This window comes from Cherax quadricarinatus, chromosome 38 (assembly GCF_038502225.1).
Source record: "Cherax quadricarinatus isolate ZL_2023a chromosome 38, ASM3850222v1, whole genome shotgun sequence".
NCBI lineage: Eukaryota > Metazoa > Arthropoda > Malacostraca > Decapoda > Parastacidae > Cherax > Cherax quadricarinatus.
The window spans coordinates 23,989,595-24,003,572 of NC_091329.1; the positions used below are offsets into that span (position 1 = coordinate 23,989,595).

General features: G+C 38.1%; 1 protein-coding gene across 2 annotated transcripts in view; it reads right to left on the reverse strand.

The window, feature by feature from the left end:
* Positions 1-13,978, reverse strand: part of Dp1 (satellite-binding protein 1 Dp1) — a gene marked incomplete at its 3' end in the record, with an annotated part of 137,151 nt that overhangs the window by 56,968 nt on the left and 66,205 nt on the right. For both annotated transcript variants that reach the window (XM_070092183.1, XM_070092182.1), the window contains 5 exon segments: positions 280-425; positions 2,510-2,640; positions 4,076-4,259; positions 4,439-4,660; positions 5,211-5,390. In XM_070092183.1, the coding sequence (XP_069948284.1) occupies positions 280-425; positions 2,510-2,640; positions 4,076-4,259; positions 4,439-4,660; positions 5,211-5,390 (863 nt within the window).

Consider the following 13,978-nt stretch of genomic DNA (forward strand, 5'->3'; position numbering starts at 1 on the left):
AGTTTCACAATAGGATTGCTAAGCTGAAGAATTCTGTACAAGGGGTAAAATAATCAGCAAGATAACATTTGTGACAGGGGTAAATAAATAGGAGTATTTCTGCTCACACAAAGTAAACAAATTAAGCTGAAGAATTATATTCAATTATGATAGCCTGAAAACTTTTCTAAAGTCTTTATCCTCTACAAATAAGCTATAAAAAAAGTTACGAGATACAGATGAATAAATAGTTATTCCACTGGCATTATAAATCCGGTCACTATTTGCCAGGCATCTTACTTAGGATCGACAGTGATCTGATCAAAGCACAGTTTACTCTGCATCTCTGCTATCATGGATTCGAGCTTCTCTCGGGCTGCTTCAACTTCCTCTGGGGGTCCTTCCAGCTTAATGCCTCCCTGCTTGTCTGTGAACTCTACATGAACCTGTAGATGATAGTTTATACTTAATATTGACTGCTAATGTAAGAACAAGTAAATTACAAAAAGTTACACTTAAAAAAAAATAAAAGTAATATAGTGACATTTGAGACATCCTTAATCCTAGTGACTGTTATAAGAAACTGTAGTCACCAATTAATTATGATTCAAATCTTTGTAAATGCCAAACAAATATTGCCAATTTTTTTGTTTACAAAAATCTGAGAGAAATAATCATTAACTCATACCTCTGAGTAACAAACCACTGACATTTGTTATTCCCTCAATTTTAGCACTTGTTGTATGAACATGTTCCTTATTCTTAAAATATTAACAACTTTTCAAATAATTCACAACCACTTAATCAATAAACCAGAATCAGCTGTGTTTTACAAAACTATAACTTTTGTCAGAGACCTAAAATCTAGAAACTAACTCACTGCTTATTGAATGGACAAGACCACTCACTGACTTATTCCATTTAACAGAAAATCTTAAGCAAACTGAGATTAACACTTTTGTTCCACATTAACACTTTAGGCCCAAGGCACAAATGTCAATTCACACAGGCCAAGCTGTCTTCTTATAACTGTGCAGATATCAGTAAACAAGCAAAATCCTTCATTGTTTCTATATAGATTCATATATTATGGCTACATATATGCTCAGGAATGTAATTCTACAGATTTTGCAAGCATGTGACTGATGAAGACACAGGTATGCAAAAACCATGTTATTGGAGCATAACAGTTTGGAAGTTAGGAGGAGGTGCGGGATTGCCAAAACTGTTGTCCAAAGGGCTGAGGAAGGGTTGTTGAGGTGGTTCGGACATGTAGAGAGAAAGGAGCGAAACAGAATGACTTCAAGAGTGTATCAGTCTGTAGTGGAAGGAAGGCGGGGTAGGGGTCGGCCTAGGAAAGGTTGGAGGGAGGGGGTAAAGGAGGTTTTGTGTGCGAGGGGCTTGGACTTCCAGCAGGCGTGCGTGAGCGTGTTTGATAGGAGTGAATGGAGACAAATGGTTTTTAATACTTGACGTGCTGTTGGAGTGTGAGCAAAGTAACATTTATGAAGGGTTTCAGGGAAACCGGCAGGCCGGACTTGAGTTCTGGAGATGGGAAGTACAGTACCTGCACTCTGAAGGAGGGGTGTTAATGTTGCAGTTTAAAAACTGTAGTGTAAAGCACCCTTCTGGCAAGACAGTGATGGAGTGAATGATGGTGAAATTTTTCTTTTTCGGGCCACCCTGCCTTGGTGGGAATCGGCCAATGTGTTAATAAAAAATAAATAAAAAAAAGACACAATAAGTGCACATTTCACAGAAGGATCATATATATACCTTCCAGCTAAGTAGCACTGCAATGAAAACTGTAGAGTTCTGAACAAAATAAACCATCTCATAACATGATCCTACGTAACTCAATTTCAACTAATGCAATTGAAAAATTGCAACCCTTTTGCTAGAATGCAAAACCCTTGATATTACGCTCCACAAAATCTATGAAAAATTCAGTATTATGTGAAATTTGAGTATCCATCTCAGTAATTTTCAAAAGCTGCTTGCAAAACCATGAGCACTGCCCCCACCAGCTTGTAGTCTCCCACCTTGCAAGCAATGTGTCCACTAAAAACCATTTTTTTTTTTCTTTTCTTTTGGCCGTCTCCCACCTAGGCAGGGTGACCCAAAAAGAAAATCCCCAAAACAAAAATACTTTCATCATCATTCAACACTTTCACCTCACTCATACATAATCACTGTTTTTGCAGAGGTATCCAGATACAGCAGTTTAGAAACATATATAAAGACAATATAAAAAGTGACCTGAAATAATTACAATATCAGGGCCCCAATTATATATATACCATCCTATTACACATCCCACCAACTGCCAATATCCCAAACCCCTCCTTTAAAGTGCAAGCATTGTACTTCTCATTTCCAGAACTTAAGTCCAGCTATATAAAAAAATAATGTTCTTAAAATGCTATAAAAATTAAAATAAAAGTTACCGTAAGAATGATGACATTTTCATACAGGTTACTGCTAGAATATACCTAGCTATTAATAATTTAAGAACTAATAATATACATACTTTGGGGAGATCCTGAGTAATTTGGCGAATGTTGGCTCCCTTACGTCCAATAATAAACTTGTGGAGCCAGGTGGGAGCTTCCACATCAGCCTGCACAACACTGTTGGCCTTGGCATATACCAGTGTCAAAGCTGCAATAAATTTACAATTTATTATATTTACATCCATGTAAAAATACATTCACAATAAACAAACCTTTGTCTAAAGTTATTATATAGCAATTTAAGAAATTTGTTTGCTGTTATGATACACAGAAAGCATAATTAAAGTAGAAAAGATCTGAACACATTTATATTAGTATTAGAATTTCTGGCACCTATACACCTTTCCTCATCCTAATAGATGATTAGTAACTGTCAAGCAACCTCAGTTGAACAAGACAGTAAAGACTGTTTGGTCATTAATCCTGCAAGATCAGATATATGTAAAGACAGAGAGAAAATGAGAAAGAAAAAGGTGTACTAGTGTTCCACAGAAAAGTGTGACTGGTACATTTTTATGAAAAGTATACTTCAATGACCTTCACCTCATCTCAGAATCCCATGCTCCTGAACTTCTTGACTGTCAACAACTAAAATGGTTAGCCAAACATCAAATGTGTTTATGTGAAAGTGTAGCAAAGAAAATAATGGGAGAGAGGGAATCCCTAGTTTACTATATACAGTGTTTGTTATTAAAGTATGCAGGCATCTCTCTGAAACCACGACCACAAAATAGGTTGCCCCTTGCACTTCAGGACATTCTTCAACTGTTTAGTAAGTGACGAACATGCATTCCTCTGGGTTTTATGGGGTAAACTTCCCCAGGATTTGTGGATGACAACATTCAGCTGCAGGAGTGACCTAATACCCTATCTAGTAGATCACTATCACAGCCCAGAGTTCTCAATGGGTATCTCACAGTCACAAAGACAGTGAAAAAAGATTTTGAGGTGTGGCAAAAACAGATTTTGAGGTGTGGCAAGAACTGTCTTACAATAAAAATGATTGCAAAACAATGCATGAAAGATTCAGACAAATGATCAAAGAGCAATTTTAGAAATGTTAGTAGAGTTAATGTTAGTGATTATCTTTGCTTCCCCCGGATGTGCTTTTGGTGTAGGCTTCTCATCAACACTGGCCTCAAGGAACCAATAAAACCAACTCCTCAATGCTCACATACCTCGAAGGCTTCTACTATTTCCTTCGTTTGATGACCAGCCTTAAGGAATAAAATGGTCTGTTGTAATTGCTGTGTATCAGTAACCTACTCCTGCCCATATTAATTTGTCAACAGCCAAAATTGTCAAACCCAGCCCTTAAGACCACATGGTGCAGGGGGACCACAGACACAAGACTCTCCACCATACAAGCCTAGAAAGCACTTAGGATACAGCATGTAAGCTTAGGGATTCCTGAGACAGTCCACTATGAGTTGAGAGGCCAGGATAACTTTTTGTCTTGCCCAAAAACCTACCAGGGTGGGGTATTACTTAAGGTATTATTTTGCTGAGTGCCTCCCACTTGGCATACTTTAATGACAAGTACTGCATATACAGAATTCAAAAAAGCCAAGCATAAATCATACCTTGTCCCAGCTTATCCTGAGGTCCACGAAGAGTGATTGTCTCTGTAGTTGATTCTGTGGGCGGCATTTCTACAGATACTCCAGTCTCTTGAAGAATTTCTGCTATGTTAGCTCCCCGATAACCAATCACATACTTATGCTGAGACTTGCGAACTTCTACAGATACTGTTTGGCACTTTCGTTCCTGAGTGTATAAATTCTCTAGATATATTATGACTTACAGATTAGCTTAAAAAAAATCATGAAACTAGCTGTAAGAATTTTAAACTGAGAATCACTGAGAACTAATAATTATTTTTGGGATTTGAAGATTAAGTACACAATAATTTGTACAGTGTATTGTAAATATCACAACTTCCTCACCATGTCTTTGTAAGATTTCATGATGATGTCCTTACAGCGCAAAACACCTTCCTTCTCTCCAGCAATGGTTATCTCATTCTTCATGATACTTGGCGGTGGAACATTAATACGCACATTATTCTCATTTTCAAGCATCAATGCTTTAATCTTTTCATTGTAGGCTCCACAGATAAATGGATGGAACTGCTTGGGAATCTCTAGTTTTTCATAAGCTTGTTTACTCTGTTAAAAGGTTTAAATCTATGTATATTTTACACAGGATTATAAAATACAATAGAAGAGTACAGGACATGCATCCAATTTTGTATTCAACACAAGGGTTCTAATGAGATATTACTTTGTATATGACTGGACAGTACATGAAAAATTAGTTTTCACCTGCTCGAACAGCCTTAGCCAAGTTGAGCGTAACATCTCCGACTAAAAACTGTACGTTATCACTGACAGGATTTCAAAGCAATGTGCATTATTCTATACATTGCACAAGAAAATTTATTTCAATTAAAAAGCACATTGGGTGAAAATTCAATATTTCAAGGATACATCAGGTACTTTACCGTTTCCATAAAGGAGTACAGTACTGTACTTACTATACACTTCTCATGCAATTATTAAGTTTCATTATGAAGTACAGCATAATGATTTACAAAGTGAATTTAAGACCCTCATTTAAGCTATGCTTTAAAATTCAAGCTGTATACTCCCAATAATCACACAATAACATGTAAAATGAAAACATTAAACAGCATAAAGCAATGAAAAAAATACATACTTGTTCATCAGAAATTAGCTGGATTTCATGCATGGCTTTCTCAATGCTGTCTCTGGTACCCATAACGACAATTTCTTCAGAGTTCTGATTTGTGTTGGGTACTTGGATCTTGGTGGCAGTATTCATTTCTAGGTCCTGTAACTTCTTGCCCTTCTTGCCAAGTATAAAACGATGATGATCCTGTGTCAAAGGAACTATTATTACACCACAAATCAGTGAATGAATGATAATGAAGTGTGCACTCCATCACTGATAACAGTGTGGAACAGCCATCTTTTTTGTATTAAATGTGGCACATGAATGCAAGGAGGTCAGATATGAAAAGGTATAGGGGTAGCAGTGTGACAAACCAATAATAATTAAACTATTTCTGCTATATTACCACAACTCAATGTTATTTCATAACACTAAAAGCAGAAAATGAAATATCATTTGATGCAATTATCAAATCAAGAGATATGCTACACTACGCCTTTTCAGCTAGCCACAGAAACGGCAATGGATCTTATGAATGGGGCTCTTATGACAGATGAACACAGAAAAGGGCCAAATAAGAAACAGGAAAAGAAAAAGGATCCCAAAATGAGTGGGGTACCAGATAGTGAACCTGTCTCAAATGTAGATGATCCAGGCGAGATGCATTCTGACACTGACAAATCAAGTGAATTATCTGTCTATGATGATAGCAACAAATTAAGAAAACTGTTGAATCAACAGTACATCACAAATTGTTATACAGAGAACTACCAACAGTCAGTGATATAAAAGTGGGGTCATTTATGTATTTCAGTAGAAGCAGCTCAACCTCAGGTAGAAATTACGCAATGTAGAGAACAACAATTACATTTTGCGGAGCCAGAAGTGGCCCTGGTATATAGCTGCTACAACTAAGTCATTAAATTTGGGTTTCCCTTACAAAAAATTCAAGCCATAGTGAATGCAATAGTGTTAAAAACATGTCAAGATATTCTAAGTACTATTACATTAAGTTGAATTCATTATTTTTAGCCACAAAAACAATTTGCTTTTAGGAAGGCCAAGTTACGACTATAATATCTTTACAATTAACTTAACTTTTACTCCAAAAGAGGTTCTTTATTACCCCATACAACGGAGCATAAAAAAAGTGCATTTTCTGTTTTTCCAAATAGTGTTGAATTAGAAAATTAATTCATATTACATGTTATGAGTATAGATGTGCACAACAGTGTCAACTAAAAAGTTCAGGTTTAGAAATATAGGCAGCAGATGAAGCTTTGATACCTTTGATATACCTTTGAAGAGTTTCGAGAGTTTATCTACTCTTCGAGCCCGGCCATGGGCCAGGCTCGTCTGGTGCTTGCCTGGTCAACCAGGCTGTTGTTGCTGGAGGCCCACTGCCCCACATATCCGCCACAGCCTGGTTGATCTGGCACCTGGTGAAGATACTTGTCCAGTTTCCTCTTGAAGGCTTCTACACTGGTTCCAGCCATGTTTCTGACATCTTCTGGTAAGATGTTGTATAGTCTGGGACCCCAGATGTTGATAGTGTTCCCTTATTGTCCCCACCGCACCCCTCCTCCTCACTTGATTTATTTTACACTTCTTCCCATATCTCTCACTCCAGTATGTTATGGCAGTGTGCAGATTTGGGACCAAACCCTCAAGTACCTTCCACTTTATGCATTTTTTTTTTTTTTACCCCAACTGACTACACATATAACCACAATGACCATTTTTGATTGACAAAATCCAATTATTAAGTATTTACCAGTGAATAATAATCGAGAGGCGATGGCAGACCAAGGGCATGACCAGTTCTAGTTACAGTCCTTGTTACAAAAAAGAAACAGGGTTGTCCAAGATGACATTGAGGGTAGTTAATGTCCCCTGCACATCTGAGACGTCACTGTGTGTGCAAGTAACACACCCATTTCACAAGTGTTTGCTGCCTCCAGTACCCATTGTAATTTGCAAATTTTACAAACTCAAGTGAACAGGGAAAATGATTGATACCACACAGGTCCAGAACAACAGACCATTTGTAGTACAGGGAGAGAAAAGTGGAACAGAGTACAACATCTAAATAGTATAAGTGTGTACATTGTGATATGTCAATGACTACCATCAATGATATACACATCTTGAGTAATCAACTGGGTTCTCAGAAAAACACTTCAGTTCAGCAAACAGTAACCTGTCCTAATCTTACCTAGTACATTTTTAACGCACTCAAAGGACAGCCACGAGCAGAACACACTAGCTCAGACATTAGGAGGGGCAGTCAACAGGCACAATGGTAATAATTAGTCGACTGCCAACCCTGTTTCTGAGCATGGACTGCATGGCAGTAGCACTAACATTACATCATGGAAGAGTCTGAACACCCCCAGCAGCCAACAGAGGCCTGCAACTAGAAGGGAACAGTGGAAGCTAAGGATTAAGATAGAGCCACAGGTATGTTGCGCCAAGAAAAAAAAATAGAAGCTATATTTAAGGGTGCAGGCAGTATGCCAATCAAACAAAGTCGTTTCAATCACTGCCATCAAACAGCACCACAAGATAATGTGCACTGTTATCAAATGCTTATCCCAGTGCAATTCTGTAAATGTATCAACTCTGTAATGAAAAACTCCAAATCCATCAAACCCAAGCATGTCTGGCACCATTCTGAAGCTAAACATGTCTTACTATGATACAATATTTATTTTCCCTTAAACTAATTGGTTGATGAAATATTTATAGCTTAACTTAGAATGAATTCATTCATTGGTAATACAGTGGACCCCCGGTTTACGATATTATTTCATTCCAGAAGTATGTTCAGGTGCCAGTACTGACCGAATTTGTTCCCATAAGGAATATTGTGAATTAGATTAGTCCATTTCAGACCCCCAAACATACACATACAAACGCACTTACATAAATACACTTACATAATTGGTCGCATTGGGAGCTGATCGTAAACCGGGGGTCCACTGTATAATCATAATCAAAAATAATCACTTTATGGATGCTATCATTGCATGATGCCATCATCAATCTGTGAAGACCACCACATCAGCATTTTGGTTTTCCTCCAACTCCTCTGCAACACTCAATGGTTTAGTGATAATGACAAGCATGATCTTCCTGCTCTAAATTTATGCTGCTTCTGGCTGTGTAGATCATACTTTTTCATAAATATGTAATTTGGGGTCTAATCACCCTTTCAAAAACTTACAATGTGTGATGTTAAGAGCTATTGGTTTCTGTTATTTTTTTCCAGTGCTCTACTGCCTTTTTTGTCCAAAGGAGAAATAGCTGCATTTTTAACCCCTTCAGGGTCCAAGGCCCAAATCTGAAGTGGTGCCCCAGTGTCCAAGAATTTTCAAAAAAAAAAATTAATTTTTTCTTATGAAATGGTAGAGAATCTTTTTGTGAAGGTAATAAAACAAAAAGTATGAAATTTGATGGAAAATTGACGAAATTATGCTCTCGTGAATTTTGATGTGTCAGTGATATTTACGAATCGGTGATTTTGCCGACTTTGACTCCCATTTTAGGCCAATTACATTATTCCAGTCAACCAAATTCTTAACTATTTCACTAGTATTACTTCTATTCTATCGATTGAACACTAGAAATCGCCAAGTGAACTGTTTCAACTACAAATTAAAGTGATCGGAAATTGTTAATTTGGCCAATTTAACACAAAGTTCAAAATATTCCCATTTCAAAATAGGGTCCAGAATAAACAATGTAGGTATTCCTGGAACTAAACTAACATTTCTTGTGTTCATTAGTTATGTTTTGAGGCTTTACAAATAAATTCCATTTTGATTTTTTATTCACATAATGAATTTTTATTCACACCAAGAAATAGAAGATTTACTGTTATGCAATACTGTAATAATTGTATAAATATCATCACCATATTTGTGAATGCATATCAGACCCACCAGCTGGCGTGTATTAGACGTGTGAGGTCATTTGTTTACTCTTGAATATCGGCAAAAATTTAACATTTCTCCTACTTTGAGCTCAGTTTCAAGCCATTTCCAGTGCTAAAACCAATCAAAATCATCTCTACTTCTGTAATATGTCTTCCATTCTATCAAATGAGACCAAGAAATCGCAAATAGAACTATAAAAAACATACGAAAAAACACTACAAATTCGCTGTTTTAATCGAAAAATCATGATTTCAGTTTTTTTCTCTCATTATACACAGCGTGCTGCAGGATCTGTTTTATGTGGTGAACACATACCACATAGATGTATTCTCTCATATCTAGGCCCAAATGTACAACTCACAGTTTATCAGAGTGAGCCGAGCTCATGACGTAGATCTACGGTTTGGACCCTGAACGTAAAGCCGTAGATCTACGGGACGGACCCTCAAAGCGTTAAGGCCTCTGGGATTCACCTAGATCTTAGCTCTATCTCCAAAGACTACATCATGCTCAGCCTAGTGGAATTTTGCCCACACATATAGCCCAGGTGCTGCATGTGTAGGCATGTGTTTTATTCCTTTTCCAAATTCTATGGAATTAGTACCAATGTTTTTTAACTGTATTATTGGCATGCCTCTGGCAAGACAGTGATGGAGTGAGTGATGATGAAATTGTTTCTTCTTTTTTGAGTCACCCTGCCTCGGTGGGAAACAGCTGATGTGTTAAAAAAAAAAAAAAAAGTATACGGGCAGGCAGAGATTATGCAAAAATTCTTATTCTCCACTATTTTCAGATTCAACCTAGGCCTTTCAAATTTTCGTCATTTCATCTTCATTGTCTGTGTACAAACCTCCTGGATGGAGATAAATGGTATAAAATAATGACACAATGGAAAAGGGGGCAAATGCAGTATAATGTGATCCTTTATTGACATTTCATCCACATGGTGTACTTCATTAAGTCGCAAACAGATCTGTTTGTGACTTGAAGAAGTTCATTTTGTGGGTGAAATGTTGTCAATAAAAGATCACATTACACTGCATGCATGTCACTTTTTCCATTATGAACTTCCTGTAATTAATGAGGGAATTGTGCAAATGGTTCTTGACATGCATTTCAACTGTGTACAGAAATATTTAGGGTTTTCTGAAATTTCCTGGATGGCTTTTAATTTCCTTTGTGCTTCTTCCATCTGTTATGAATGTTTAAGTTTCCGAGTGTCACATCTGATTAACTTCAATCCTCCAATGCTGATTACTTGATAGTGAAACATCTGAGCAGCTTGAAACTTAATGTGCTTGTGTATTCTAAGATATTGGTCACCTTGGTCTCTCTAAGGCTGTGAATTAAGAGTATCAGTTTATGTCCTAAATTACCATTTTAATTAAAAAAATTTAGATATTAGTTTCCAAATGGTGACTTTTGAATGCCTCAGCTGCTTCCCTTCAAATCTTCAATGCTAATATTTAACTACATTTATCATCTTATGCTGCACTCTCTGCTATTCCAGTCACATGCATTGAGGCACTGGGGACTGGGGGTTATGGAGTCCAGGGATACCATTCTCAGATAGCACAGCAACCGAAATACATCATCATTTCAGTCAGTAAATTCAGTCAACTCTACAGAAGCATGAGTGCAGGAGGTAACAAAGTGTTACATGCACCCTGCCTCCATGTCATCCTTGACAACACTGAGTGAGGAGGTGCACGACAGGTTTGGCAGGTCACCACAGTCTACTACACATCACGATCCATCAGACTATTGACATCACTACTACCACCTGATGTAACTTGTGCCCTGTATATAAACACCTGTAACACTGCCTCAGTGTCCACCATTATAACTGTGTAGCTCAACACCTGTTACAGTAACAGCACACACACCTGTGTATGAGCACAGGTACAAACACTGAAAGATTTTTATATCCTTATGATGGATGGCAACTCCATCTCCACTCATAAAATAACTGAATTAATAACTCTACGACCTACATGTATAATCTACACCTTCTATATGAGTCAGCAAATTTAGTAGACTTGTCAATAAATTAGACAGGTAGTTTGGTTGAGGAGTTGGCCAATATTTAAGATAATCATTTCAATCAGCCAGAGAGCATTAAGATTCCACAAATACAGTGCTATAAAGCATATAAGGAGCACTCTCTCTTGTACTTTATATGCTCAAGGGCCAGAACAAGAGTACAAAATCACATAACAGGTGCAGCTCAAACTCATGACACACGAGTACTAAAACTCACAGGCCAGTGTGCCTGTGAGTTTTAGGACTCACTAGCCATGGGTTCGAGTCCCACTCATTCTGTAATTTGTTAGCAATCATGTTATTACAATTTTATGAGTCAGTCACATGAGTAAGTGTCAAGCAAGTTGCTGGCAAGTGGTGGTTTCATAGCTGCAGTACCAGTAAACTAAACTCCAAACACACCCCTACAAAACAGTTTTCCCAGATTACCTTAGAGTGATTAGTAATTATTATAGACAACAAATTACATATCAGTACATAAGCAAACCAGCTCCAGAAGATACAAGTAACTGCAAAGTAGCTCTCTGAAAACAACAGGTAGCCATGTTTGTTTTCAGGCTAAGCACGTAAGTAACCAGCCACTGTGGAAATTAGGTGTTGAGTTAATAAAAGTATTAGTCAAAGGGCTGAAGAGGTATTGTTGAGGTGGTTTGGTCATTTAGAGAGAATGGATCAAAGTAGAATGACATGGAGAGCGTATAAAGCTGTAGGGGAAGGAAGGCGGGGTAGGGGTGGTCCTCGTAAAGGTTGGAGGGAGGGGGTAAAGGAGGTTTTGTGGGCGAGGGGTTTGGACTTCCAGCAAGCGTGCGTGAGCGTGTTAGATAGGAGTGAATGGAGACGAATGGTATTTGGGACCGGACGATCTGTTGGAGTGTGAGCAGGGTAATATTTAGTGAAGGGATTCAGGGAAACCGGTTATTTTTATATAGCCGGACTTGAGTACTGGAAATGGGAAGTACAATGCCTGCACTTTAAAGGAGGGGTTTGGGATATTGGCAGTTTGGAGGGATATGTTGTGTATCTTTATACGTATATGCTTCTAAACTGTTGTGTTCTGAGCATCTCTGCAAAAACAGTGATTATTTAACAGTGATTATGTATGAGTGAGGTGCAAGTGTTGAATGATGATGAAAGAGTTTTCTTTTTGGGGATTTTCTTTCTTTTTGAGTCACCCTGCCTCGATGGGAGATGGCCAACTCGTTAAAATAAAAGGACACAAGTGCAACTAATGTGACATTCATTGTGGCAACGTTTCGCTCTCCAGGAGCTTTGTCAAGCTGTTACAAACAGTACATGAACACAGAGGGTATATATAGGCTCAGAGTGAGGTGCAATACTAGTGGTGGTAGTAGTAGTAGTGATACAATAAATGTCACATTAGTTGCACTTGTGTCCTTTTACTTTACATATTGTCGGTAATTCTACCAACATTATTACAACTCGTTAAAAAAAAAATTTAACTTTACTCGAGAATATTTTTTGTTAAACACATTGGCAGTTTCCCACCGAGGCAGGGTAACTCCAAAAAGAAAGGAACATCCAAAAAGAAAAAACTTTCATCACTCAACACTTTCACCATCACTAATACATAATCACTGTCTTTGCAGAGGTGCTCAGATATGACAGTTTAGATGTCCATCCAAACTGCCAATACCCTAAACCCCTCCTTTAAAGTGCATGCATTGTACTTCCCAATTCCAGGACTCAAGTCCAGCTAACCGGTTTCCCTGAATCCCTTCACAAAATATTACCCTGCTCACACTCCAACAGCTCGTCACATCCCAAAAACTATTCGTCTCCATTCACTAATATCTAACACACTCATGCATACTTGCTGCAAGTCCAAGCCCCCAGCCCACAAAACCTCCTTTACCCCCTCCTCCAACCTTTTCGAGGACAACCCCTGCCCTACCTTCCATCCCCTACAGATTTATATGCTCTCCAAGTCATTCCAGTTTGTTCCATTCTCTCTAAATACCCAAACCACTCAACAACCTCTCTTCAGATCTCTGACTAATACTTTTAGTAACTCCACACCTCCTCCTAATTTCCACACTACGAATTCTCTGCATTATGTTTACACCACAGATTGCCCTTAGACATGACATCTCCACTGCCTCTAGCCTCCTCCTTCCTGCAGCATTTACAACCCAAGCTTCACGCCCATATAAGAGTGCTTGTACCATTATACTTGCGTACATTCCCTTCTTTGCCTCCATAGATAACATTTCCTGTCTCCACAGATCCTCAATGCACAACTCACCTTTTTCCCTTCATCAATTCTATGGTTAACATCCTTCATAAACCCATTTGCTGATATCGAGGGGCCACAGATATATCAGATCACTTTCTAGTTGTAGCTACACTGAGAGTAAAAGGTAGATGGGATACAAGGAGAATAGAAGCATCAGGGAAGAGAGAGGTGAAGGTTTATAAACTAAAAGAGGAGGCAGTTAGGGTAAGATATAAACAGCTATTGGAGGATAGATGGGCTAATGAGAGTATAGACAATGGGGTCGAAGAGGAATGGGGTAGGTTTAAAAATGTAGTGTTAGAGTGTTCAGCAGAAGTTTGTGGTAACAGGAAAGTGGGTGCAGGAGGGAAGAGGAGCGATTGGTGGAATGATGATGTAAAGAGAGTAGTAAGGGAGAAAAAGTTAGCATATGAGAAGTTTTTACAAAGTAGAAGTGATGCAAGGAGGGAAGAGTATATGGAGAAAAAGAGAGAGGTTAAGAGAGTGGTGAAGCAATGTAAAAAGAGAGCAAATGAGAGAGTGGGTGAGCTGTTATCAACAAATTTTGTTGAAAATAA